General features: G+C 45.5%; 1 protein-coding gene across 7 annotated transcripts; it reads left to right on the forward strand.

Annotated features, from left to right (window-relative positions):
- Positions 1-1,363: 1,363 nt before the first annotated feature.
- On the forward strand, positions 1,364-16,513 carry Cklf (chemokine-like factor). 7 transcript variants are annotated; one of them, NR_104433.1, is made up of 5 exons: positions 1,364-1,598; positions 7,788-7,946; positions 11,977-12,072; positions 12,671-12,784; positions 13,774-13,950. NR_104433.1 is itself a non-coding variant. In NM_029295.3 (4 exons), exons 1-4 carry the CDS (start codon positions 1,521-1,523, stop codon positions 13,897-13,899), a joined length of 459 nt encoding a protein of 152 aa, NP_083571.1. In that variant the 5' UTR covers positions 1,364-1,520; the 3' UTR covers positions 13,900-13,950. The 7 variants fall into 7 exon arrangements, 5 of the variants coding, with proteins under 5 accessions (NP_083571.1, NP_001032930.1, NP_001273312.1 ...); NM_029295.3 differs by lacking the exon at positions 12,671-12,784; XM_030243826.1 differs by lacking the exons at positions 12,671-12,784; positions 13,774-13,950 and adding an exon at positions 13,963-16,513 and having other exon boundaries at positions 1,373-1,598.
- The last annotated feature ends 8,325 nt before the right edge of the window (positions 16,514-24,838 follow it).

Raw genomic sequence — 24,838 nt, forward strand, 5'->3', positions numbered from 1 at the left:
TCTTAGATGGGCAGGATCCAAAGAGATCTAAATGGACTGGGGTTGTGGGCTAGTTAATTCTTACCAAGGCAACACAAACTAGAAACACCTCGGGAAAGGGAGCCTCAATTGAGAAACTGGCTGCGGCAGATTGGCCTGTGCGCATGTCTGTGGAGCATATTCCTGTTGCTAATTGATGAAGGAGGGGTTTTGTTGTTGTTGTTGTTTTGTTTTGTTTTTGTTTTTTGCCTCCTTGCTATGGGCAATGCTGTCCCTGGGCAGGTGAGCTGCGGGTCTTTATGAATGAGCAAACCAGAGAACTACTGAAGCTGATAAACACTCTTAGTTCTTCTGCTTCTGCTTCTTCTGCCTCCGGTTCCAGCCTTGAGTTCCTACTTTGTCTTCCCTCCTGTAAGCCAAATAACCCTTTCTTCCCCCAAATTGCTTTTGGTCAGTGTTTGTTTTATCACAGAGAAGCAAACTAGGACGGGTGGTTATTCAGTTCTCCAAAAGAAATCATGAGACTTAATTCACATAATGGAAGTGACATATTCTTCCTGTGTCTATCATCATGAAATGCTCCAAGATGGTTTGTCCTGGCTACACCGGAGCACTTTATAAACTGTGGGACAACTAACAGCAGTGGGAGGCGAAAAGTACTCTAGAGACAGGCTTGCACGTTCTGAGAGCAAGGACAGACTAACAGGGCCAGGCCATAAGTTCAGGCTATATATTCTATAGCTATTGATGAGTGGCCCAGACCATGGGGACCCTTCGAGCAGAGAAGCAGACAGATCCTTGCTTTATAGAATTTATATTTTTTATTTTAACTGATACATAATTGTATTTATTTACAAGATACCATTGGATGTTTTATTACATGTGCACATTGTGTGATATTCATATCAGGATAAGTCTGTCTCTTCGGAATAATTTCTGTGCTGAAAACGGCCAAATTCCTTTCTTGTAGCCTTTTAGTTTTTAAATAAAACTATACATTTTCATTATCCGTGGTCAACCAGACTAACAGAACATCGGAACTTCTCTTGCCTAAGTCTAACTTACTACCAGTGAATCAACGTTTTCCTGGGGGATATTATACTTGTAATCTGGATGGGATCTAAAAAAAAAAAAAAAAAAAAAAAAAATGCTGAGGAATGACTAGACAAGGTAACCAAGGGAAATCCTAAGGAGGTGGCATTTGAGATGCTCAAATGGCGAAGAGGCTGGGCTGGCATTCTTGGGTTTTTCTCGCCTACTCCAACAGTGCTTCTCCACAGGAAAGCTCCAGGGCAGAGGAGCAGTGGTGGGGACCTGGCTTGGGTTAGGCTAGACAGGTGTCAGCAAGAGTTAGGAACTTAAGAGACCAGGAGGCGGAGCCAGTGGGCGGCCCGCGCTAGTGCGCAGGCGCGCCCGGACTTGGCCTGAGCGCGGTGCCGCAGGCCCAGCCCCGGCAGTTGAGCTGGTGGCGCGAGTCCTGGAAAGAGCCATTAATCGAGAAGGCTTGAAAGAGAGGCGTGACTGTTGGGTCTGTGGGCAAGATGGAGACTCCACGGCCGGTCGTAAGCCGTCGGCCCTTCTGCTGTACTCTGAAATGCTTTGTGAAGTTCCTGCGGTTGGTGAGGACCAGGGCGGGAATGCAGGGCGGTCGGTAGTCAGGAGTGCTCCGGGGTAGAGAAGACTGGGTTCGGAAGCCTGGAGCAGCGTTTGCTCGGCCACCTGGTTTCCAGCCACGCCTTTCCAGACGCAAGGCATTGATTGCTCTGTGGCTCAGTTCGACCGGAGAAGAACTATAGGGTAGAGTGGCTTCCTCCTTCAGATGATGTAGGGACACGCCCATGGGTCTATCCGAAAACCCTTCACTTGTTTTACGAACTTGGTGATAACCTCTACCAGACCAGGCGCTGTATAGTCTCACCACTCAAAAGTCATAAATATTTTTTTAAGATTTTTTTTTTAAGTTGGTGGTCTTTTACTGTAAGTCGGACATTGGATGTTACCGAACTTAGAGCGGATACAACCCAGAGCGAGAGCAAAGAGGAAACTGCCCGTATTAGGGCTCCAAGCCCTAACAGGGGCATTGCAGTCTGTTCTGGACAGCACTTTGGAGAAAGGAGATCATTATTAAAGGGTAATGTTCTCAGCTCGTTAGAGAAGTACAAACGGCCAGGGACTGGGTTCACTCTGTACCTGTAGCTCCTCCCAGAACTTCTCACCCCGCCCCTACCTTAAACCTCTCCAGCCCAGAGGCTGGGATTCATTTCCCTTCTCCCAGCTTCTCATTTCCATATAAACTGGCCATCTCTGCAGACTCTCTTGGTACCCCACCCCCTTCCCCCAACACACACTCTCCTCTCCTGGTCCTCTTGATTCTCTCCCTCTCCCCGTCCCCCTCTCTTCCTCTTCCTCTCTCCCCTGCCCTCTCCTCTCATGGCTCAATTCAATCTGACCACTTCCAGATACCTCTGACTGTATCCTCCGTCATACCTACAATACAACTTTCTCCTCAACCATACCTAAAAGCCCTGGTTTTCACTGAACTACCATATTAAAAGGAATGTAAGAAAACTCAAAGAAAAGTTAAGCCGTTCAAAAAATTTGGAGAGCTGAAATGAGATGGTTAAAAGTTCCAAGGGTAACGTTTCCACATAACACGAAGAGTTTATTATATTGAAGGGGCGACAAACTTAAATGACCGCCAGAGAAGACAGTATTTCCCTGACTACAGAAGGCACGGGTGGGCACTAAAGAGGATGTTGTAAAGGAGATTCAAACTTCAAGTGAATGAGGAAAATTAATTGCATAGGAAACCTTCCCCGTGTCAGAAATCCGTGATTCGGAGAGGTAGCTCCAAATTATGATTCATATGAGACATTCAGAAAAAGACTCTGGAGCAGAGGGAGAGGTTACCTTTGCCTTATTTAATCAAGAAGGTGACTGGCCACCTGGAGTTTTACATTAGCTCCAGAACATTGAAACAGATAGATAGTTGGGGAGGGGGGAGGAGTTTAAGTTTAATATAACTTGTTTTTTGTTCTGTTTTGTTTTTTTTTGGTTTTGGGTTGTTGTTGTTTTTTTTAAAGATTTATTTATTTTATGTGAGTACACTGTAGCTGTCTTCAGACACACCACAAGCTGGCAGCAGATCCCATTACAGATGGTTGTGAGCCACACCAACTGGTTGCTAAAAATTGAACTCGGGACCTCTGGAAGAGCAGTCAGTGCTCTTAACCGCTGAGCTGTCTCTCCAGCCCCATTTGGGTTTTAACAGGTTCGCATAGCATGTCTTTGGCTGGTCTTGAAAAACTCACAAGCATTTCATCTGTCTCTACCACCCAACCACCCAGATGCTTGCTTGCTTTATTTATTTATTTTAGATCTATTCCGTTTATGTGAGAGTGTTTTGCCTGCCTGTATTTATATGCACCACACGAGTGTTTGGTGCCTTTGAAGGTCAAAAGAGGGCATCAGATCTCCTGGCAGCAGAGTTATGGATGGTTGTGAACCACCATGGGATGCTGGAAAACAAATCCAAGCCCTCTGCCAGAGCAATATATGCCCTTAACCACTGAGTCAAATCTCCAGCCCTGATATTACCGCTCTACTCAGTGTGAGAGACTGGGTAATGGCTCAGTGCCACAGCTACTGCCCTGACAGAGAACGAGTGTTCAACTTCTGGTACCCATGTTGAGTTGCTCCTGGCCAACTGTTTAACTCCAGCTCCAGGAGATAGGATGCCCTCTTCTGGCCACCATGGGTGCTGCACACCTGAGACACAAAGCTGTACACGATGTGACTATTTAATGTGTTCCAGCTTCTGGGCTGGTAGCTGGAAGAAAGAGCAACCAAGACAAAAGTGGATTCCTAACTCACAGAATTCTTCCATTTAGTTACCAAGACAGAAATCCCTGAATCATAAAACTTTTATATTTAGTCACCAAAATATGTGACTCTTCAGGAGCCACCCACATTGGCTTTTGAGACAGGGTTTCTCATTGGCCTGGGCTTACCAATTAGGTTAGGCTGGCCAGCAAACAGTCTCCAACTCCACAATGGTAGGATTACAAGGATAACAGGCAGAGTTAGGGTGTTCTATCATGTCCGGCTTTGGCTTTTTGTTTGTTTTTGTTTCTTTGTTTGTTTGTTTGTTGTTGTTTTTAATATTAGTGTTATACTATTCAACAAGTGCTTTACTGACTGAGCCATGTCACCAACCACAAAATTTCTCTTTTTTCTTTCTTTTTTTGGGGGGTGTGGTAGTGGTTTTGTTGTTATTGTTGTTGTTTAAAGATTTATTTATTTATTTATTTAATGTGAGTATACTGTAGCTGTCTTCAGACACACCAGAAGAGGGCATCAGATCCCATTACAGATGGTTGTGAGCCACTGTGTGGCTGATGGGAATTGAACTCAGGACCTCTGGAAGAGCAGTCAATGCTCTTAACCACTGAGCCATCTCTCCAGCCCCTTGTTTTTGTGGTTTGTTTGTTTGTTTGTTTGTTTGAGACAGGGTTTCTCTGTGTAACCCTGACTGTCCTGGAACTCACTCTGTAGATCAAGCTGGCTTCAAACTCAGAGATCTGCCTCCGCCTCCCAAGGGCTGGGATTAAATGCATGCACCTCTATGCCAGGCACAGAACAGAAGTTCTTGCCTCATAGAATGCTTCCATTTAGTCCAGGACACAAACATGAAAGCAAAGGGGTACTATATGTGATAGGATAAAGGTAGGATACAGAAGCGAGACATATACCAGAAGAAAATTTCCCAAAAGAACCCACGTGAATGAAGGCTAGTAAGAAAACCTTAAGAATCTCTGCTCTGAACAATAAGAAGTTTGGTGCTTCGTGTACTCATCCAACAAGCACTTACTGAATGCCTGCTGTCCGCAGTGAACAAGACATTTACATATTGGGATGGGAGATAGGGCAGCAGAGTCAAGCCCAGTGCATTACCTGGCATCTTAAGCCTAAGTGCTAGGGGATAAGAGAAATAAAAGGCAGAGAACGGAACGTGAGGAGGAGGAGGAGGAGTTTGACAAAGGTTTCAGATTGTAGTCTTGGGGTTAGACTTTGCTGGGATGGTATCGGTCAGAGTTAAGTGAGACGGAGTGCTAGTGATGAGAATACGTTGTGAATAGAAAAAGCCAGTGATGTGAAGTAAATGAGGCGGGAATGTACCAGGGTTACAGCTCATCGCTGCAAGACACGCCAAGCAAGCAAGGGTCGGGTGACTGAGTGCGCAGCAAATAGCAAATAGTCAGATCAGGGATCTACAGATTTCCTATCCCAAATGCTTAAGACCAGCACTGTCTAGGATATTTGGAGTATCTACAAGTGTGTAATGAGATATCTCGAAGATAGAACCCGACTTTAAATACAGAATTGATTTACGTTTTATGGATACCTCGTACACATAGCCTGCGGGGTAGTAGACAGTGTTTTTAGTGATTTCATACATGAAGCAAAAGTTTGTGCACATTAAACCATCAAAGGTCAGCTGTCACACACAGCAGTCAACATTTTTGCATTTTGACCAGGCACAGTGATACTTGCCTTTAGTCCTGGTATTTGGGAATTTAGGGGCCTACACATATGAAAAAGTGTAGGTGCGACACACTGGTATCAGAAGCCCTGCAGGAGAAGCAAGTGTGGGAGGAGGAGCAGGCAGCTTTGAATGCAGTAGTAGATTAGAGATACCTGTGAGAGCCATGAGTAGCGAAACTGAACTGGATAGAGCTGGATTTGGGTGAGAGATGGTCGTATTGAAAGTCAAGTGGTGGGTGGAGTCATGAAGAAAGAAATTTAATAGAAGATACAAGGGGATGTGTGAACTCTAGCAGTCTGTGAGCAGTAAAGGCAGGGCAGGGAGAACATGCAAAGAGTGGGAGGGAGTTGTTAGGGAGGTAGAAGAAGATAAGTCAGGGTGTCCTGGGTGCTAAGTGAAGAAACTTGAGGCTGTGATCAGCTGCATTAAACACCAGGGGGAACAGAAGTAAATGAGGCCTGGGAAGTGACCACTGGAATTTTCATGGACAAATTGAGAGGCGAATTTTTGCTACAGTAAATGGTAGCTGACTTTGAGATACAAGACACATGGTGAAAGGGGGACTATATAATAGAGAAAATGTAGACTTGAATTTTAAATAGACAAAGGATGTGAACAAATTTATGTTTTAGAAGGTCGTGTTGCCATAGTTGATGGGAAAGACACTTGCATTTCCAGTGTGTGTGTCATTGGATCAATTGGACACAGATATAACCAATGAAATTATCACCATAATCAGGGTAATCAATACAGTCATGCCTGGCAAACTTTCTTAGGTATGGGCTGATTGCTTATATATCAGCAGTCCCATGAGACGATGTCACCTGGTGATATCAGCGCCATCTTAGTATCTGTATTTTTATGATAACTTGCACGACAAAATCACTCACCGTATTTCCCAGAGTGGATCTATTTGTTAAGTGGCACATGATTGGCTCCCAAACCCCTAAAATGTTCCTCATGGCCACGATAATCCCTTCTTCCTGCCTACTCTAGCCCCAGGGGTCCACTCATGTGCTCTCTGTAACTATATTTTCTATAAAATTTAGTTCTGTTTTGTATAAATAAGCTTTTTCTGTAACTGCAGATGACCTTTTACTTCCTAGAATTTTCTATAAATAGCATGATGTATACTCATCTTGTCATCTTTCATCCATCTAATTATGAGAGTCATCGATGTCATATGTCAATAGTATATCCATATTAATACTTCAAATTTTTTGTTCCTAACATTCCATTATGGATAGACCTATTCCCCTGCCTTTCATGCATGTATGCACTTGAGTATGTGTGTGTGTGTGTGTACATGCGTATATGTATGTTTTTGTGTGTGGGTGTATACATGTATGTATGTGGTATGTGTATGCATGTGCACGTCCATGTGTTTCTGGGAATTAACAAAGGCCATCACATGTGCTAAGTTAGTGACCTCTCACACCAATCATTGAGCTGCATCCCAGCTCTGATCACATGCTCTTTATCCATTCACTTCTGGGTGTCATTTAGGTTGTTTCCAGACTTCAGCTGTCCCTTAATTCTAATGGCAATGTATTTAGTAAGAGGACTTACATGAAAATGCACACAGGTTTATTTTTGCTTCTGACAATGTTTCTATCCATCTCCTCCTCCTCTGCCACTCCCACCCTCCCCTTCATCTTGCCCCTCACGGCAACATTCAACTGAAGTCCAATAGGAGATTGCAGATTACTGAGCGTTAAGGAGTTATGAGGGAGTGGATGGTGAAGAATTCAGGCAGCCAGGATGCAGATGTTTTTGAGAAGCAGCAAGAAGCAGAAAACCAACAAACAAGCAGAACAGAATAGGATTTGTCTGGGGAAGAGGTGAAAGGAAAGGGCTTTGGGAGGAGTGTTTTACAGAAGACAACCTAGATGTCTTAGAGGAAGACGAAGAGATGAGCTGGCCGAGGAGGGCAGACCGAGAGGGAGAGGAGACAATTGGAGGGGACAGACCTGAGAGCACAGTGCAGTGATTAGCTGCACTTGAACAGGTCACTTAGTCCTCTAAACCACAAGCAGGACTCAGTACCCACGTTAGCCATGCCTCTCCTTTCTACAATGTGTGACAGAAATCTTATTGGTTTTAGACCTCATTTGGGGGCTAGGGATATGTGTAACTTCATGGTACAGCACTCACTACCTGAGACCCTGGATCCAACCCCCAGTACCACACATGCACCCAACCTCCCCATAGGAACTAAACCCATTGTATGATCAATGACTAAGTCTTTGTTTTCTTCTGCTAGGTGGTAACTGTGACATCTATGATCTTTTTCATCGTGGGACAAGCCCCTGAACCATATATCGTCATCACTGGGTTTGAAGTCACCGTTATTTTCTGTTTCCTAGTCTTATACACGTGTGGACTTGACAAGATAATGAGATCTTTCTTTTGGCCTTTGCTTGTAAGTGATGAACTTCAACCTTAAACCTTAACTACCTTTCCTGCCTTAGGAAGACACCTTAGTCAACTACTTGGATCTCCTAAATATTTAAGGTGATCTCTGCTCACTGCTAATCAATCCAAGCTTGGGGGATGCTCTCAGGGATTCAGGATACCCACAGAACATAAATTCTCTTTATTGTTTGTACCAGTAGGTATGGCTGACCTTTCCATTTGAAGAATTCTCTTAAGTATGAATGTCCTAAAGAAATTTAGATTTAGAGCCATGAACCATGTTAATAAATTAGAGCATGTTTTTAACTTTTGGCCCCCCCCCACTTCTTTCTGCTTTTTTTCTTTTATTAAAAATAAGCCGGGCGTGGTGGTGCACGTCTTTAATTCCAGCACTCGGGAGGCAGAGGCAGGCAGATTTCTGAGTTCGAGGCCAGCCTGGTCTACAGAGTGAGTTCCAGGACAGCCAGGGCTACACAGAGAAACCCTGTCTCAAAAAACAAAAAAAGAAAAAAACAAAAGAAAGATCCTTTTCTCATACAATATATTCTGATTATAGTTTCTTCTTCCTCTGCTGCTCCGAGTTCTTCCCTAACTCCCCTCCTTCTGGATTCACTCTGTTTCTGTCTCTCATTAGAAAAGAATACACTTCTAAGAGATAACAACCAAGCATGACAAAATAAATATAATAAGTGGAAGCAAAAGCTATCATATTGAAATTGGACATGACAACTCAACGGGAGGAAAAGAGTCCCAAGAGCAGGCACACGAGTCAAGAGACCCACTCACACCATCGAGGACGCTTGCACCATCAACTGTTCCAGTGGCTACCACAGCTGTCAAAACAGACAAATGGAAATCATCGGGTGAGGTCTAGGTGGCCCTTCAGCAAGAGATTGCAAAGTTAGTTCTAGAAAAAAACAAAAACAAAAAACAAAGCAAAGTAAAACACAGCTTAATTTTTACCTCTTCTCTCCCAAGTCACATCCCAGAACCTCGTCTCTCCTGGTCTGCCTTGTGCGCCCCCCGACTCTCCATCCCTTCTTTGGCTAAACAGGAAGCTGCCCCCTCTTCCTCCACTGCACTTGTCATGTCCTCTTGGATTCTGACGTGCTTATACCCAAGCTGCTAACTAAGGAGAGGAGACTTCGGAGCTGTTCTCAAACCAGGAGCATGCTTTTAAATGGTACCTTCTGGAACCATCATTGGAAGCAAGTGATGAGCGTTTCAGGCTGGAGGTGTGTAATTCAGTTGGAAGAGTGCTTGCCACGCATGAATACATCCCTCGATTTGATCCCTTGAATAGCATAAACCAACCATGCGAGCACACACCTATCCTCAGCATCTCAGGCGGCGGAGGCAGGAAGATCAGAAGTTGAAGGTCATTCTTGGCTACACAGAGCGATGAAGGGGAACCCTGTCTCAAAATGATAGCACAATACAGGTTAAAAATAAGGCCCAACTAGAAGTGGTTTAGTTTAAAGAGATCATTTAGGCCGTTGTCATAATCCAGCTGTAAAATGATAATGGTATGGACTAAGATTATAGCTATAGGCGGAGAGACAGGAGTTCTCTAATGAAGTTCCTACAACTTATGACTGGATGCAACATCTGCTTTCTGCACAACTGTCATGGATACTCTACTGGGGAGTTTTTCTACCGCCACTTGCATGTTAAACACTGAGCTACATCTCCAGCCCTCTTTTTACTGTTAATTTTGAAACAAGGTCTTTGAGCAAACTGTGTTGCCCAAATTGGCCATGAACTCACCCTGCAGCCCAGGCTGGCCTTCAACTTTCAGTCATCCTGCCTCAGCTTCCCCAGTGTAAATACCGACCTTGGAGGAGTGTTTACCCACCTACTGAGGGAGGAGAATAGGCTAAAGAGAGCCTGGTGGCGTCTTCGAGTGAAAATGTTGACGACATCACCAGCTTTGGTGGAGAATAAGAGCTGAAGTGCTGGTACTGAGCTCAGAACGAATGTAGGAAGTGAAGAGAACCGGCCAAGAAAGGCAGGGAGGGAACCAAGGAGCCCAAGTGTCACTGACCGAAACAATACAGGAATAGTGAAAATTGTCACATAGACAAAAAGAAAAGTACTAAAATGTGCAAACCTCACCCCCCATCCCTGGCTGTAATCATAGAAAGGCCCTAGTAGGCTCTCTTCAGAGTGGCTCGCCATGATTGGCAAGTACTAGGAAGACTGTGAGGCCAGGCGTGAAAGGAAGACAACTTATAACCAAGAGGCCACCACTGCTCTAATTTCCTATTTCCTATAGGAATTCTACAGATAGAGGTAGCAATCCTGGAGCCGCTGCCCAGTAAGCAGGAGAGTGATCAGACACTCGCTAGCATTAAAGGGCTCTGAGGTTCAAAATGACTATATGAAAATGACTATATGAAATCTCCACTTTCTTGGCATTAAGTTTGCTTCCTGCTGCACAGCATATTTGGAATTTGGGGATTTCTTTTTATTTTTGTTTTCTGACAGGGTCTCTCTAGCCCTGGCTGTCCTAGAACTCACTATATAGACCAGGATACCCTGGACCTCCTAGAGATCTGTGTGCCTCTGCCTCCTGAGTGCCAAAGTTAAAGGGTATCCCACCATGCCTGGTTGCATTTTTAGTTTTCCATGTAAAGACAGTGTTTCAAGTTGGGTGTGCAGGCTCACACCTACTGTCTCAGCATGCAGGAGACTGAAGCAGGGGGCCTTGGGGCTGGAAATCCATTTGAGCTACAGGATGAGTACCAGACCAGCCTGGGCTACAGCCTGAAACCCTGGCTCAAAACCCAAAAATAAACAATCACAATATTCTAAACTTCCTGTGGTGAGCAGAGGTATTCAGACATAAAGCATATCTCATCCTGCCCTCCCCAGCCCCGAGGTTCTGTGCACTCCCTAGAATAGTACTTTTGTACCAAGCCAGTTACAGCCTGACTTGTAGCTATTGCAGCTGCTGGCTGGGGTGGGGCTTGCGGCCCTGAAGCCAAGCATCCAGCCAAGGGGAGTTTACCCAAGACATCCAGTCTCATTAGCCACTGCAACATTTTTCCTTCCTTAAAGCAAAGCTCTTTCCTCTTAATTAACTACTTTTCTTTTGGAATCTACTATGTCTTCATGACTTCCTCCCTGCCTGCTTATTGAAAGCCTCCATAGACTATTGCATGTTGAAGACAATTTAATTTCGGACAATCCACATCAAGCAAGAAATGTAACTTGCTCATGTCAAAATGCTTCATTTTGGAGAAGTGATTAGAAGAAATAACAATTGGCAAGCTACTGCATGACAAATGTAGAGAAGGCTTATCCTGGAAATGATCAGTTTAAATGTGTGCTATTTTCAGTTAAGGGTGAGAGATAGGATTTGTTTTCTGTTTGTTTGTTTGTGTGTGTGTGTGTGTTTGTTTGTCTTAAAATGGGGTCTCACTGTGTGGCACTAGCTGGCCTGGGACACCAAGTAGATCAGGCTGACATCAAACTTCTGTGTGCTGGAATTAAAGTTATGATCCACCATGTTTGTTAATGGCTTCATGTTTGTTAATGGCATCTTAGAAACAAATTTGACAGCAAATTTATCATATTGCCTATTAAAAAAATAAGCATTCCAGCTTCCTAAGGAATTCTCTATAAAACTTCTACATAATTATCTATCTTTCCTAACCAGAGGATTTCTCCCTCTAGCTATATCTATGTTAAGTGAAACATATATATAAGTGCTTAAATAATTAAATAAAGTCATGTGTTCTAAGAGGCCCTCGAGGTAGATCGTAGAGCAATTATAGGAATTATTTTACCATAATATTTTACTTTCCTAAAAGACATTGATGTCTGCAAAATTAAATAAAACAAGCTTAAAAATATTTTTAGGGAATTGCTCCCAGCTTTTTATTTTTATATTTTTATTTTTACTTTTTGAGCAGTACTTGTTGGAATTGATCCCCTACAGACCCCATGGAATTCCTAATCCAGAGCTCTGCCAGGCTCTCAGCTGTATTTGCAGTCTTTGACAACAAGCTGACTTCTCCATTCTGTGTTCTTAGGATGTTATTAACTCAATGGTAACAGCATTATGCATGCTCATTGTGTCTGTGTTGGCTCTAATACCAGAAACCTCAACAAAGACAATCCTTGGAGGGGTAAGTAGAAGTCTTCCAGGTTTCTTCCAGCTGGATCAAAATGCAAATTAATTTGGAAATCTGACATGATCCTGGACTGGCCTACAGTACCTACTGGCTTTATAGTTTGTGTGAGCGGATACATTCCCTGATTAGCATAAATAGACAGGGTTTCATACTGAAATCTGCCAAACATGGAGATCCCTGCATGTTTCTTACAGGGCTATACAATCTGACAGAGAGAATCTGCTAAAATCGGCTACCACGCTTAGCTCTAAAAAACCTGATGTTAGAAAGGAAGCGTGATCATTTCATAGTTCTCCTTTTGAAAGGATCCATCTAGCAGTGTTAGGTGAGACAGACTATTCCCATAACTCTACAGATGCAATTTAACAGATTCCCTTACTGCAAGGGATATGGTAGGAAGCCTTGCAAACCAAGAGCTATTCTGAGTACTGCCTAGAGAGAAGCAAGTCGGCTTAGACCGACAAGCCCACAGTGAGCTCACTCCACCTCCACCTGCTTTTCTCCTGAGGTTTGGCCATCTGCCTTTCCTAGGCTCTGATCTAGAGTGCTGACTTAAAAACATCTTCCTTCCTACTTTCTTGTTCTCCCTCAGCAAGGGCCACATAGAACTGACCTTGCTCTGCCATGACTGTCAGAACCCTGGACTTCAACTCATGTCGGCACTAAGCAACTTCCTGGGAGACTAGGGAAGCTTTCTAGATAGGAGGTATGCTGAAATACCAACCTCCCAAGTTGTTCTAAAGACAGTCCTGTCTGTCTACTCTTTTAAAAGATGAGCCAGTCACAGGACTCCAATTCATGTGCCTTTCTGTTCTCCCACTTACTCATTGCTTAAATGATGACAGCGTGGAGTCCTTTCCCAGCAGAGTGGCCCATGGCTGTGTGGCTACTGAGCAGAGGGGATGGGACTAATATGACTTGAGACAAACTCTGACTGTAAAATACACAACTGAATTTCAAGGATTTTATTTTCTCCCCAAAAGAACATAGAATAGCAATGATCTGTCAAGGGATGCAGCCAGCTCTAGGTAAGCCATTAGTGGAGTGCTGCCCAGCCCAGAGGAGAGGGGGTAGCCACTTTTCTCTGGCATGGGAACTGCAGTTAGCTCACTTTCCCTTCAGCTCAGTGTCATTTTCCTCGGGCCTGTCTCAACTCCTCTGCCCTACACAAATGTGTGCCCAGCCTTTGAAAGCTCACTCTGGAGATTCCTGTCGCTCCACTTCTACAAAAGTTGCATCCCAACTATGGTCCCCGGGACTTAATCTCCAGCTGCTGCCAGCACCAGCTCTTTCCCCAGATGAGTCTGGTGATAGAAAAAGCAAAGAGCTGACTACTGGAGAGAGAAATGGGGGCTGGGGGAGGGGGTTGATAGCTAAATATGGTCAGTAGGGCTTTAAAGAACTCATGAGTGCACACATCCACATATGCACGCAATGCACACAAGCAAACAAGCCAGTGCAAATCAAGATGGAGAGGCAACTTGCACTCCACCTCAGGGGCAGTGAGTTCTGCTCACTGCAGTTGTCTTGTCCTTTACTCTGAGTGGCTATGGGGAAAACCCCGCGTCCCTTCCCACTCTGGTGTTGGATGGTAGCACAGAGAGCAAGCTCCCTACCTGGGAAGGAAAGGAATCCATTGGGCAGATGACTGAGAATTTACTTGCCAGAAACTGACGACAGTGTCTCTGTTTGCAGGTGTTTGGTTTCCTGACAGTAACATGTACTATTGCCGACTGTGCCCTTATGTGCCAGAAACTTCGGTTTCGTCCACGTCAACCTTATCAGAAAAAGTCTACTAATGACATCGATGACAGAGAATAATTTTGTACTTATTTTTTACTACTTATTAAACTAATTATTTATACATCCATATATTTTCTGCAGATCTCCTTTCCATGTGAGTGCCGGCTAGTTTCATGTCAACTTGACCCAAGCTAGAGAATGGAAAGGCATCCTGAGACACAGGAATTCAGGAACCACATACCTCTACAAGGAGCCACCTCAGCAGAGGCCGTCCAGCCCCAGGGAGGAGATCCCCAGCTGAGCGCAGGACCCTCAGCCACTCTCCTTCTCTTCATTACTTTTTTCCTTCATGGCTCCTCCAAGGAGAGTGTCACACCAAGAAGAAAATCTCATGAAAGAGATTTATTGGGAGGCCCATGGTGTATAGCTGTGAATCCAGGGATAGCTGCCGGAGCGGGCAGCACAGATTGGGACAAAGGGGCAGTGCTTATATAGGATTTCTGAGGGGGCAGAGCTTCTCTGGACAGATTCAAGTCATGAGCTTGGGGTACTCAAGAATTGATAGGTTTTCTTGTTCAGAGATTGGTAGCATTTTTCACCCCCTTCCCCCTGCATCTGGCCCATGGGTTAGGGTGGAAAGTCCTTCCTGGCCTGAGCTGGCTTGCGCTGAGATGACATCTCTGTGGAACTGCTGGGGTCAGAGGGTACTAGAGAAGTGGTGCTGCCCCCAAAGACGGCTTTTGAGGGACAACTTTGGCTGAGGCAAGAGAGGAAATGGGCCACCATAGACAGCTCCTGGGTTGGCCCCACACTGAGGAGATGTAGTAGTGCCTCATTTTAACCCCAGGCACATTTGGACATCTCTTGTGGGGTGTTTTACTGCAGTGGTCGTAGACTGGGATGTGGAATGGCCTCTGCTTTCATGGATTTTGCACCATGCCCTATAGACACTATACATACCCCCAAATAACCCCAGAACCCCTTTTCTCTGGGTTGGCTGGCAGCAGCTCCTGTGCATGTGGTTGCTGGGTCTTGAGTTTTCAAGCTAGGCATGGCGCCATTTTCCCACAACGAGGACAGCAGATTGCTAGGCTAGGCAGCAGCCATCAAAAAACAGGTGCACGCGGGATAGACTGCCAGCAGCCGTTGAAGACAGTTTCCCAGGGGGCCATCGCCCTGCGGCCACCCAGCCAACCGGAGGTGCAGGGCCAGCCTGACATAATGAGGCTTGGAACCCACCATGAATCCTGCATCCGCCAGGCGTGAGTCCAGCGGGGATGGGTCCAGGCGTGAGTCCAGACGCTCAACTTTACGACCTCGAGTGTTGGATGCTTCCTCACCTTCGGATTCACAGGCGTATGCTGCCTCTGCTCCACCTCACCAGGGACCTTCAGTACCCGGGACACCAACCAGCCAGGGACCTTCAGTACCCGGGACACCAACCAGCCAGGGACCTTCAGTACCCGGGACACCAGCCAGCCAGGGACCTTCAGTACCCGGAACACTAACCAGTCAGTGACCTTGAGTAGGGACCATGCCATCTAGTAAGTTCATGCAGTCGCTGCACAGAGATCACATTGCCAACAAATTACAAAAAAAAAAACCAAACAACAAACAAACAAAAAACAAAAAAAAACCCAAAAAAAACCCAACATGAGAAAGTGCCACCAACTCAAGGATTCAAGGTACTTGCAAGCATCAACAGACAAGGTAGTTGATTCAGAGACTGCATCAAGCATTTTTTGCTGCTCAGCCAATGGGATGTTGAAGGTCTTGAGGATGGTGAGCAGGAGCTGACAGCTGATTGGCTGGGTGGAGGGAGGGTGGGTGGCCTCGGGAGTGGAGCACAAAGTTACTGCTTGAGCAAAGTCTCCACAGTTCCCTCTGCCACAGTTTTCAGTCCTTTCTTGTCCCCAACATATGTAGCCCTGGCTGGCCTGGAGCTCACTATATAGACGAGACTATGAGACTAGCCTCGAACTCAGAGATCTCTGCCTGCATCTGCCTCCAGAGTGCTGGGACTAAATACTGATCCACCACGCCCAATATCACACACATCAATTCTCAGTACTAAAGGGTTTCCCTGCCCTCCTCTTCCTAGGGTTTCCCCTCACAAACGGAAGAATGGAGACACTAAGTAAATAACAGCGTCGTAAACTAGCAAGCACAACCAGTAAGAGCTGCCACCCAGAAGAGCTAGTCAAGCAATGCACAAGAGGCAAGAATCCAGGACAAAGGCAAGAGAGGCAGACATTCAAGTTAAAGTCAGAATGGAGGAGCGCTCCTAAGCATCCCTGACAGTGAAAGGACCCGCGGATGGGGGCACAAACCTTCTGGGAAGGAAAGTTTCAGGATCCAAACTGAACCCAAAACAGAGATGGTCAAAGGGAACAATGTTTAAAACAGGAAAAGCAAGGGGCCCTAAGGTGGCTAAGTGTGGAAACCCTGCTAGGTCCACGCCCAGAGATCAGACTGCAATTCCTAGAACTCACCCCTGCCATTATCATCTGACCTCCACGTGCACCCTCTGCTGCAACCATCTCCTCCAACATAAACAAAGGGGTTTCAGCTCCTTATTTAACTCTCAAAAGATCCTATCTCTAGAACGTTTCTTAAATAGTGAATCAGACCCAGGGTTGGTGTTAGGGTCTGGGCTTTCAAAGCATAAGATAGCATCCTGATGACGCTCGAACTTTTCCTTCTCTCTTTTTTATTTCATAGGAGCAAGCGTTTGGGGATGATTTGCCTTTCTAAAGAATGAATCAATCCACTTGCATTTGTCAGAGAAAACTCTACCAGTGAGCTAGGTCCCCATTCCCTTCTGAGTGATTTTTCCCCCTCTTTTTCAAGACAGGGTTTCTCTGTGTAGCCCTGGCTGTCCTGGAACTCACTCTGTAGACCAGGCTGGCCTCAAACTCAGAAGATCTGCCCGCCTCTGCCTCTGTAGTGCTGGGATTAAAGGCATGCGCCACCACTGCCCGGCCTGAGTGATTTTCTTATAGTCAGTCAAACATTGATGTCAAAACTTGATCAGGTTTAGAAAAAGCAAACACAATAGAGATCTCACAGAACCAAAGCAAAGATTAATATACAGATTAATATACAGGCCTGAGATTAGCAAGTGCTCTGATCACAGGATGTATCCCAGAACGGGAAAAAAGGTTACCATATTTTCTTTTAAAAGATCGTCTTTATTTTTAAAACATATAACACAAAGAGGAAAATAAGGGTGATTTCCTATTAGAGCCCCTAAATTAATCCACCATATTATGAGTAAAATCTTATGAGATTAAATCAAACTATGTTTGAGAACATGTGAAAAACATGAACGTTTGTTTCTGATTCCCAAAAAGGAGGAAGAGGAGGCAGAGAGAGCTGGAAAATAAGCAAAGAGCTTTCACTGCCGTTCTAACACTGAACAGCTGAGCCCAACTCAGCAAGGTCTTTAGCTAAGGCATCACAAGTGTTCTTCCCATGATGTAGAGAGGGGGTGTCTACCAGCGAGAGAGGGCTTTTCCAGCATGACAGTCACTCCAGAACTCTTCATCATAATGGAGGAAAGGAAATGAGACTACCTGAAGGGAGGCCAGATGTATTTCTTTCCACCGGCACAGTCACAAATCTTGAATCCATTGGGAGATCATATACAACAAAGTAACGTAGCTGGGTGGCAAGCAAATTAATAAACTAAAAAGCTTTCCTATAGTCAACTCAAATGTAAGAAGCCAAGCCAATGACAGACAGCTTGATTGAATCCCAGCATTTGGGAGACAGAGGCAGACAGATCTTTGTGAGTTCAAAGCCACCCTGGGCTGCATGGTGAGCTCCAGGACAGGCAGGACATAGTGAGACCCTTTCTCTAAAGCAAAATAAAACAAGCAAAATACAAAGTAAGGAAATGATTATCTTCACGCAATGATCAATATTTAGAAAAGTAAAAATAAGAACCAGTAAGAAGAAAACTTTAAAACCTTCCCTGGGGAGAAAATACACTAAAATAACAATTTAGTGTTATTGATTAAAAGTTAGATGAACTCCTAATGAAATGCCCACAGGTGTGATGCAGGAACACAGCTAAGGCAGTCTGAAACGAAAAATGAGAACAGTGGCTCAAACAGGATCACTAGTGAGCCGCCCTACCATTTGCCTGGAGAAATGGCTTAAACCGGGGTCAGGCTTCAGCACAGATGGCTCACAATCCCCTTTAAGTCTACCTGCAGGGATCTCACACACACAGAGGAGGGAGGGAAGAAGGAACGGAGGGACAGAGAGATTTTAAAATTAAAACTCAATGAGAGACTAGCATGGAAAGAGATACAAATACATCTAAGAATTTAGTAGATGACAAAGATGGCATTTTTTTGTCCAGTAGGTGAGATCCAAGCATCTCCCAGGGACTGACTGAGATAAAGTGCTGTTTGGACAGAAAGAAAACTGGGATTATACCTTACAACTCCAGTTGAAATCAACATCTCTTCTATATTTACCGGCAGATACTAGGATTTCCTTCTACAAGTACAGACCAGTAGTAGTGATCTCTCCTCAGGAGACAGACTAGGTAGGAGTGGTGGCACTCACCTCTAATCCCAGCACGTAGGATGCAAAGGCAGGCAGATCTCTATAAGAAATTGGTTCCCTCTGAGAAGCCAGAAGACGGTCCAGGTCTCTTGGAAATGGAGTTATAGTCAACTGTGAGCCACCATATGGGTGCTGAGAACCCAACCAAGGTCCCCTGTGAAGAGCACCGAGTGCTGTTTACCACCCTGCCAGTTCCAGTTCCACGCCTCTCTTTTTCTACTTATTTTTAAAATTTTTATTATGAGATGATGTGTGATCCCATTGGATTACAGTGTCCAGTTCTGATATGATAGCTTTTGCTTCATCTTACATTTTATTTTGTCCTGTTTGGTTGTTATCTCATAGAAGTCTGTTCTTTTCTGATGAGAGACAGAAAGGGAGTGGTTGGGGGCAGAGGTTGGGGGGACAGACTGCAAGCTATAAAGGAAGGGTAAACTAATAAGCAGGTGTATTATACAAAAAAAAAAATCTCTTTTCAATAAAAGAAAAAAAAAGCAGAAGAAAGGAGGCAAAGTTAATTTATTAGCATGGTTGTAAGTCTAAATTTCTTTAGAACATTTATGGTTAGCTTACAGGCAATTCTGCTAGGCTCCTTCATGGGACCTAGCAACAGCTGATGTCATCATCTGCCTCTCCAGGTGCACCAGATGAGTCAGGTGTGCCATATGAGTCAGGTGCAAGCAAGTCAGGTGCAAGCCAGGGACAAGCCAGGGTCAAGTTGGGTGCAGCCTCAGCATCTGAGGACTGCTTACTACCCTAGCTCTTCCTCCTCTTTCTGTGTTCCCAGGACATCTTGGGCAGCCTCTCTAATCCTTCCTGTCCACTACCTCATGTCTCCTCACTTCTGTAGGCCTGTACCCCTTCTCCAGGTCCTCACTTCCCTCCCTTATACCAGGCATGATTTCTCAGGGGGACACCCTGGCATGGGCCTACCAGGTACCCGAGATGGCTCTGGTCACATATTTCATAACCTTGGTGCCCAAAGACTTGATAGGCTCGCCTGATACTTGTGCTCCCCACTGAGGAGTTAATTCACACATGGTAGGATCCTGGGTCCCTACCTCCAGTCTGCCTGCAACAGGATCTCTTTCCTGCCACCTGACCGCTGGAGTTCTCCACACACCGACCTATGGGAGAGATTTCCCTTCTGGTCAGCAAAGGGGCTTCTTCCCTGGAGGCCTCACTCTTCTAACTGTAGCTCCCTCTCTCCCTCCCCTCCCTGTCTCTCTCCCTCTCTCCCTCCCCATCTCCCTCTCTAGGAAAACTTGGCACCAGGTGCACCGTGTCTGCTCGGGCATCTGCCCTGGTCTCTATTCATCCTCATGATGTGCTGGGGATAGCATACCATGACAGGGATTGCTGGCAACAGGCCAGGATGGAAACATCTCAGAGCCCATGGAAGCTCCTTGTAAAAGAGGACGATGGTGTCTGGGATCCTGAGAAGCAGAAGACACATCCCTCTAGGGGACCTGCCATCAGAAATAAGAGACTGCCTGCAGTAGGCCGGGATGGAGATATCTCAATAGCTCCAAGCAGCTCTTTGTAAAAAACAGTTCTTCCCATTTCTCCTAACCTTAGCCCTGGACAACAGCTGTATAGATTTCATTTGTTTGTGAATGCTTTTCAGTTGGCCTTGGTGTGCATAACTATTCTATATGACTTTCCTATTCTCTTTTCTTTCTGCTCTGGTGAATTCTGTGAGACTAGCTGTTCCTTGATGTAATGATTCTTAAACAACTAGAAATTGAGGCATGGTCTTACACGCATTCGCGACCGGCCAGGAAAGACGCAGCAAACCAGAATCTTCTGCGGCAAAACTTTATTGCTTACATCTTCAGGAGCAAGAGTGCAAGAGGGCAAGAGAGAGAATGGTGAAACCCCGTCCCCTTTAAGGAGAATTATCCTCCGCCTAGGACGTGTCACTCCCTGATTGGCTGCAGCCCATCGGCCGAGTTGTCGTCACGGGGAAGGCAGAGCACATGGAGTGAAGAACTACCCTTGGCACATGCGCAGATTATTTGTTTACCACTTAGAACACAGGATGTCAGCGCCATCTTGCAACGGCGAATGTGAGGGCGGCTTCCCACATATCCCCCTTTTCTTTTAATAAGAGCAATAGGCCACCCATATTAATGAGAGTGGAGATAGAGGTCAAATCCCCAGTGTGCAGGTAAAGGAGCCATACACATAACCTCCTCCCAGGCTCATCACCCAGAGGGGTCCTGGTCTGGTCCCGTGTCATTTTTCCTGGAGAGGAGGACACTTGGACACTCAACCTTCTTGAAAGATGACATGTCTCCCTAGAATAGGCTCATATATGCCGCAGAGCCCTTCTACTGCAGTGCTTAGCCGTGCAACTCTCTCGGGCTGCTGAAGCACACTCACTCTATCCCGTGCAATGAGACTAGCCTCGTGGGGTGCAAGAGCTGAATGGCCAGCAACCTATTGCTTAAGCATAGATAACCATATATCAGGGGAAGCACCATGTTCTAGAGCTGCAAGTGCCTGGGCAATAACCACCTTGTCTCTCCTAGTTTGGGCCTTAAGCTTTCAGACCAACCAGAGAAGCAACACTAATCCACAGCAAAGTGTATCTCCAAATAATCCCACCCATACCCATTCTTTAAAGAAGGAAAATGCTGAGGAGATCCAATTGGGTAATCCTTTGGTCAGGGACAGGTCCAAGCGCATGGAGTTGACCTGAATGATGGCAATTCTCAATTCCCGAAGGATCTGTTCAAATTCAGCCGTCCAATTCTGTAACATATACTGAGAAAGACTTTTTGACAAATTAGCTGCCCTAGTAAATTTCTCATACTGAATGGAAGTAACGGACAATCTCGGAAACTTTTGTTCACATCCCAGCTGAGCTATTTGCCATAATACATCTAGTTGTTTCTGGACAAGATCTATGCGTTGATTCATTTCTGCCCATGGAGCATTTTTGGGATTGGAGGATGGCGGCCGCTAAGCCTGCATTGGTGAGAGGTCCCCCGAGCTCCCGACAAACCCTGAGCCAGTCTTGTAAACCTTTGTTCTTTCTTGGGGCTATGGCCGCTCAGCACTCCTGTGTGGCTTGCTCATAAATGAGCTGTTCTACCAGAGGTGCGGCTTGCTCTGAATCTCCAAAAATACTCTCTGCTGCCTCTGTCATTCTGGCCACAAAATCTGAGAATGACTCCTGAGGTCTCTGGACGATCTTTGTTAGTTGTCCAGTGGCCTCACCTGCTCGGGAGAGCGCCTTCCAGGCCCTAATAGCCGTGGAGGAAATTTGGGCATAAGCTCCCCAGTGGTAGTTTGTTTGATCAGCAGTATAAGCTCCCTGACCCGTTAACAAGTCAAAAGTCCAATCTCTCTGCTCTGGAGTCAAAGCAGCAGCATTTGCTCGGGCCTGCGCTTGTGCAGCCTCTTGCCATAGAGCTCTCCATTCCATATATTTGCCCATACTAGGGAGAGCGGCTTTTGCAATCATTTGCCAGTCGGCAGGAGTTAGTGCCATGCCAGCAAGCCTGTCTAACTGCACCAAGGTAAAATTAGCATTGGTTCCATATTTACAGACCGACTCGGCAAGCTCTTTAATCTGCACATATTCTACCAGAGCGTGGACACGCCCACCCTCGGCTCCTTCAAAGACCGGAAATGCCTGTTGTATTTTCCTTTGTTCCTCCTTTGGAATGAACGAGTCTGCGCATTGCCTCTCTGCGCAGGGCTGACGCACTACGCAGGGCAGGGGCTCCGCATAGGGCGGAAGTGCACTATGACCTTGAAGCCGACTGCCCGGAGGCTGAGCAGCATGCTGGCCTTCGCCAGCCGCTTTTGGCTTTTTCCTTAACTGATTAGCTAGCATTTTATCTGGCTGGTACCCTTTTCTCTCATAATGAGCTGCTTCCTCCTCCAAGTCTGTTTCTTCAGAGGAGAATTCTTCATCTGCTTCAGAGCTACTAAGAGCTGGCTCCTTGAGCTCATCTAGTGATGAGTATAGGCTCCTTCTCCTAGAGACCTCCGCTAATTGATCTTTTTTCTTTTCTTTTTTCTTTTCCTTCCTTCTAATCTCTCCCCAGGTATTCTTACCTGACCTAAACTTTTCCTCAGGTTCAAGACCCGTGGAAAGGCCTGTATACTTATTTTGTGAACCATATTTCCTCTTTGCTCCTACTCTCTCTCCCCGCTTTACTTCTGATAGATTGCCCTGAATTTCATCCAGAATTTTCAGCCCTGCCTTAACCGCTTGATAACATGTGAAAAGGAACAAAAAGGCTCCTAACACTAGAAAAAGTTCAAGGCCAAACATACCTTGTAAAGCTATTTCCCACTTTACTTCTGATAGACTGTCTTGAATTTCGTTAGAAAGTTCAAGACCAGACTTACCTTGTAAAGCTATACTTACGGGTACCCTGTTCCCCAGCTGAAGAGTTCTGAATTCACGCAGTTGAATCCTTCTCAACAGTCTGTGTTGCGGGAACACTTTATTACCACCGTTCCCCAGCTGAGGAGTTCTGAATCCAGGCTGGATCCTTCTCAACAGTCTGTTTTACGGGAACCTTTATGACCGTGACCCGCAGTTCTGGTTCCGGAATGAGGGATCTTACTTGCGCCGGTGATGGTAACCGTCCCGGGTTTTCTCATCCCAGGATTTCTCGTCCCGGGTTTTCTCGTCTCGGGTTTCAGCACCAACTCTTACACGCGTTCGCGACCGGCCAGGAAAGACGCAGCAAACCAGAATCTTCTGCGGCAAAACTTTATTGCTTACATCTTCAGGAGCAAGAGTGCAAGAGGGCAAGAGGGCAAGAGAGAGAATGGTGAAACCCCGTCCCCTTTAAGGAGAATTATCCTCCGCCTAGGACGTGTCACTCCCTGATTGGCTGCAGCCCATCGGCCGAGTTGTCGTCACGGGGAAGGCAGAGCACATGGAGTGAAGAACTACCCTTGGCACATGCGCAGATTATTTGTTTACCACTTAGAACACAGGATGTCAGCGCCATCTTGCAACGGCGAATGTGAGGGCGGCTTCCCACAGCATGGGGCACAGCACACAGCACAGTCCTAATGGCCCAATATATGCTATCCCCTCTCATCTTAGAAACAATGTAATAACTGCACAATGGTAGTTCCAGATTATTTGACTTGCAAAAAAAAGTTTGAAGAAATCATGTTTAGAAATATTAGAAAATGAAACAGAGCCACATACTGCTAGAGTCATACAGGGTTCATTACCAGATAGTAAAGAGATTTAGTAGAATCATGATAAAGCATTAGTACAAGAGACATAATCATGGGATACGAAAAAATGGAATAAGGGAACACAAACACTAGATACTTTAATTCAGAAAGGAAAAAAAAACCATTGGAGTTATGAAATGAGTTTTGCACAACATTTCAGAGCAGTTCCTGGTCTCCGTTAGATATGTATGGATAAGGAAGTATAAAATACATAAAATTATTTATTGGTAAAACTAAGTCAAAACATTGGGACTCTTAAAGAGAGTCATTGTGTGCAATGTGCAGAAGCAGAAAGCCAGCAGAATTGTTGATTAAGGGTTAACTTGACTCTTTCTGGCCACCACCTGGCAGCTTTGTCCATGTCATTTATCATTAGAGCTTCACAGAAAAAAAAAAAAATGCAAGTAGCTGACCTTGGGGCTCTGAGCTCTGTAGTATATAGTAAGCCAAAAATTAAAGTTTAAATAATGATAAGTTTGCGATTATTATTATTTTGGCTACGGGCCTGGGAATAGGGAAGCTTGGAACTTTGGGAGATAATTGTAATTCTTTATTTTCTGCAAGAAATGGTTATTCTTTTGAATTTGATTTAGCACATGATAATACAATGTCTTTTTTTTTTCCTACCTGCTTCTGGAGGAGCAATAAAAGACTGGGGCAAGAGAAAGGTAAGAGAGTGAGTGAAGAGAGAAGGTGAGGAGAGAGAGTGTGGAGTGTGTAGAAGAAGAAGAAGGTGGCCCCAAGTGAGAGTGTGAGTGTGAGAAAGAAAAGAATGAAAAGCACAACCCCAACAGGAAACCCGCCCGACCAGCAACTGGGGTTTATTCTAGTGGGCATCAGCCCCAGGCCACCTTGGGCTCTAACTTGGCAGACTGTCCCACAGTCCCCATAGGACTCTCCATGCTGCAGGCTCCCTAGCACACCCAGGATCTTAGGATCATTAAATAGAGTCTGCCTCCAGAGAGGACTCTGACACCAGGACTCAGGTGAGAGAGCCATCTTGTATCCCGGGTCTCAGAGACCAGTCCATGCAGGAGAGCACCCAGGCCACAGAAGCAACAGAGCTTCTTGAACAGGGTCCCTTCCGGCCTTCATCCTCATCCAGGAGACAGAGCTGAGACCCAGACCTCTGGGGACCTTCCCTGCAACAGGTGAGCTTGAGAGAAGAGAGTGCTCTGACCACTGGGACTCGGGAGAGAGTTGGACTCCCAGGAGTGCT

The sequence above is a fragment of the Mus musculus genome, chromosome 8 (genome assembly GCF_000001635.26).
Source record: "Mus musculus strain C57BL/6J chromosome 8, GRCm38.p6 C57BL/6J".
NCBI classification, from domain to species: domain Eukaryota; kingdom Metazoa; phylum Chordata; class Mammalia; order Rodentia; family Muridae; genus Mus; species Mus musculus.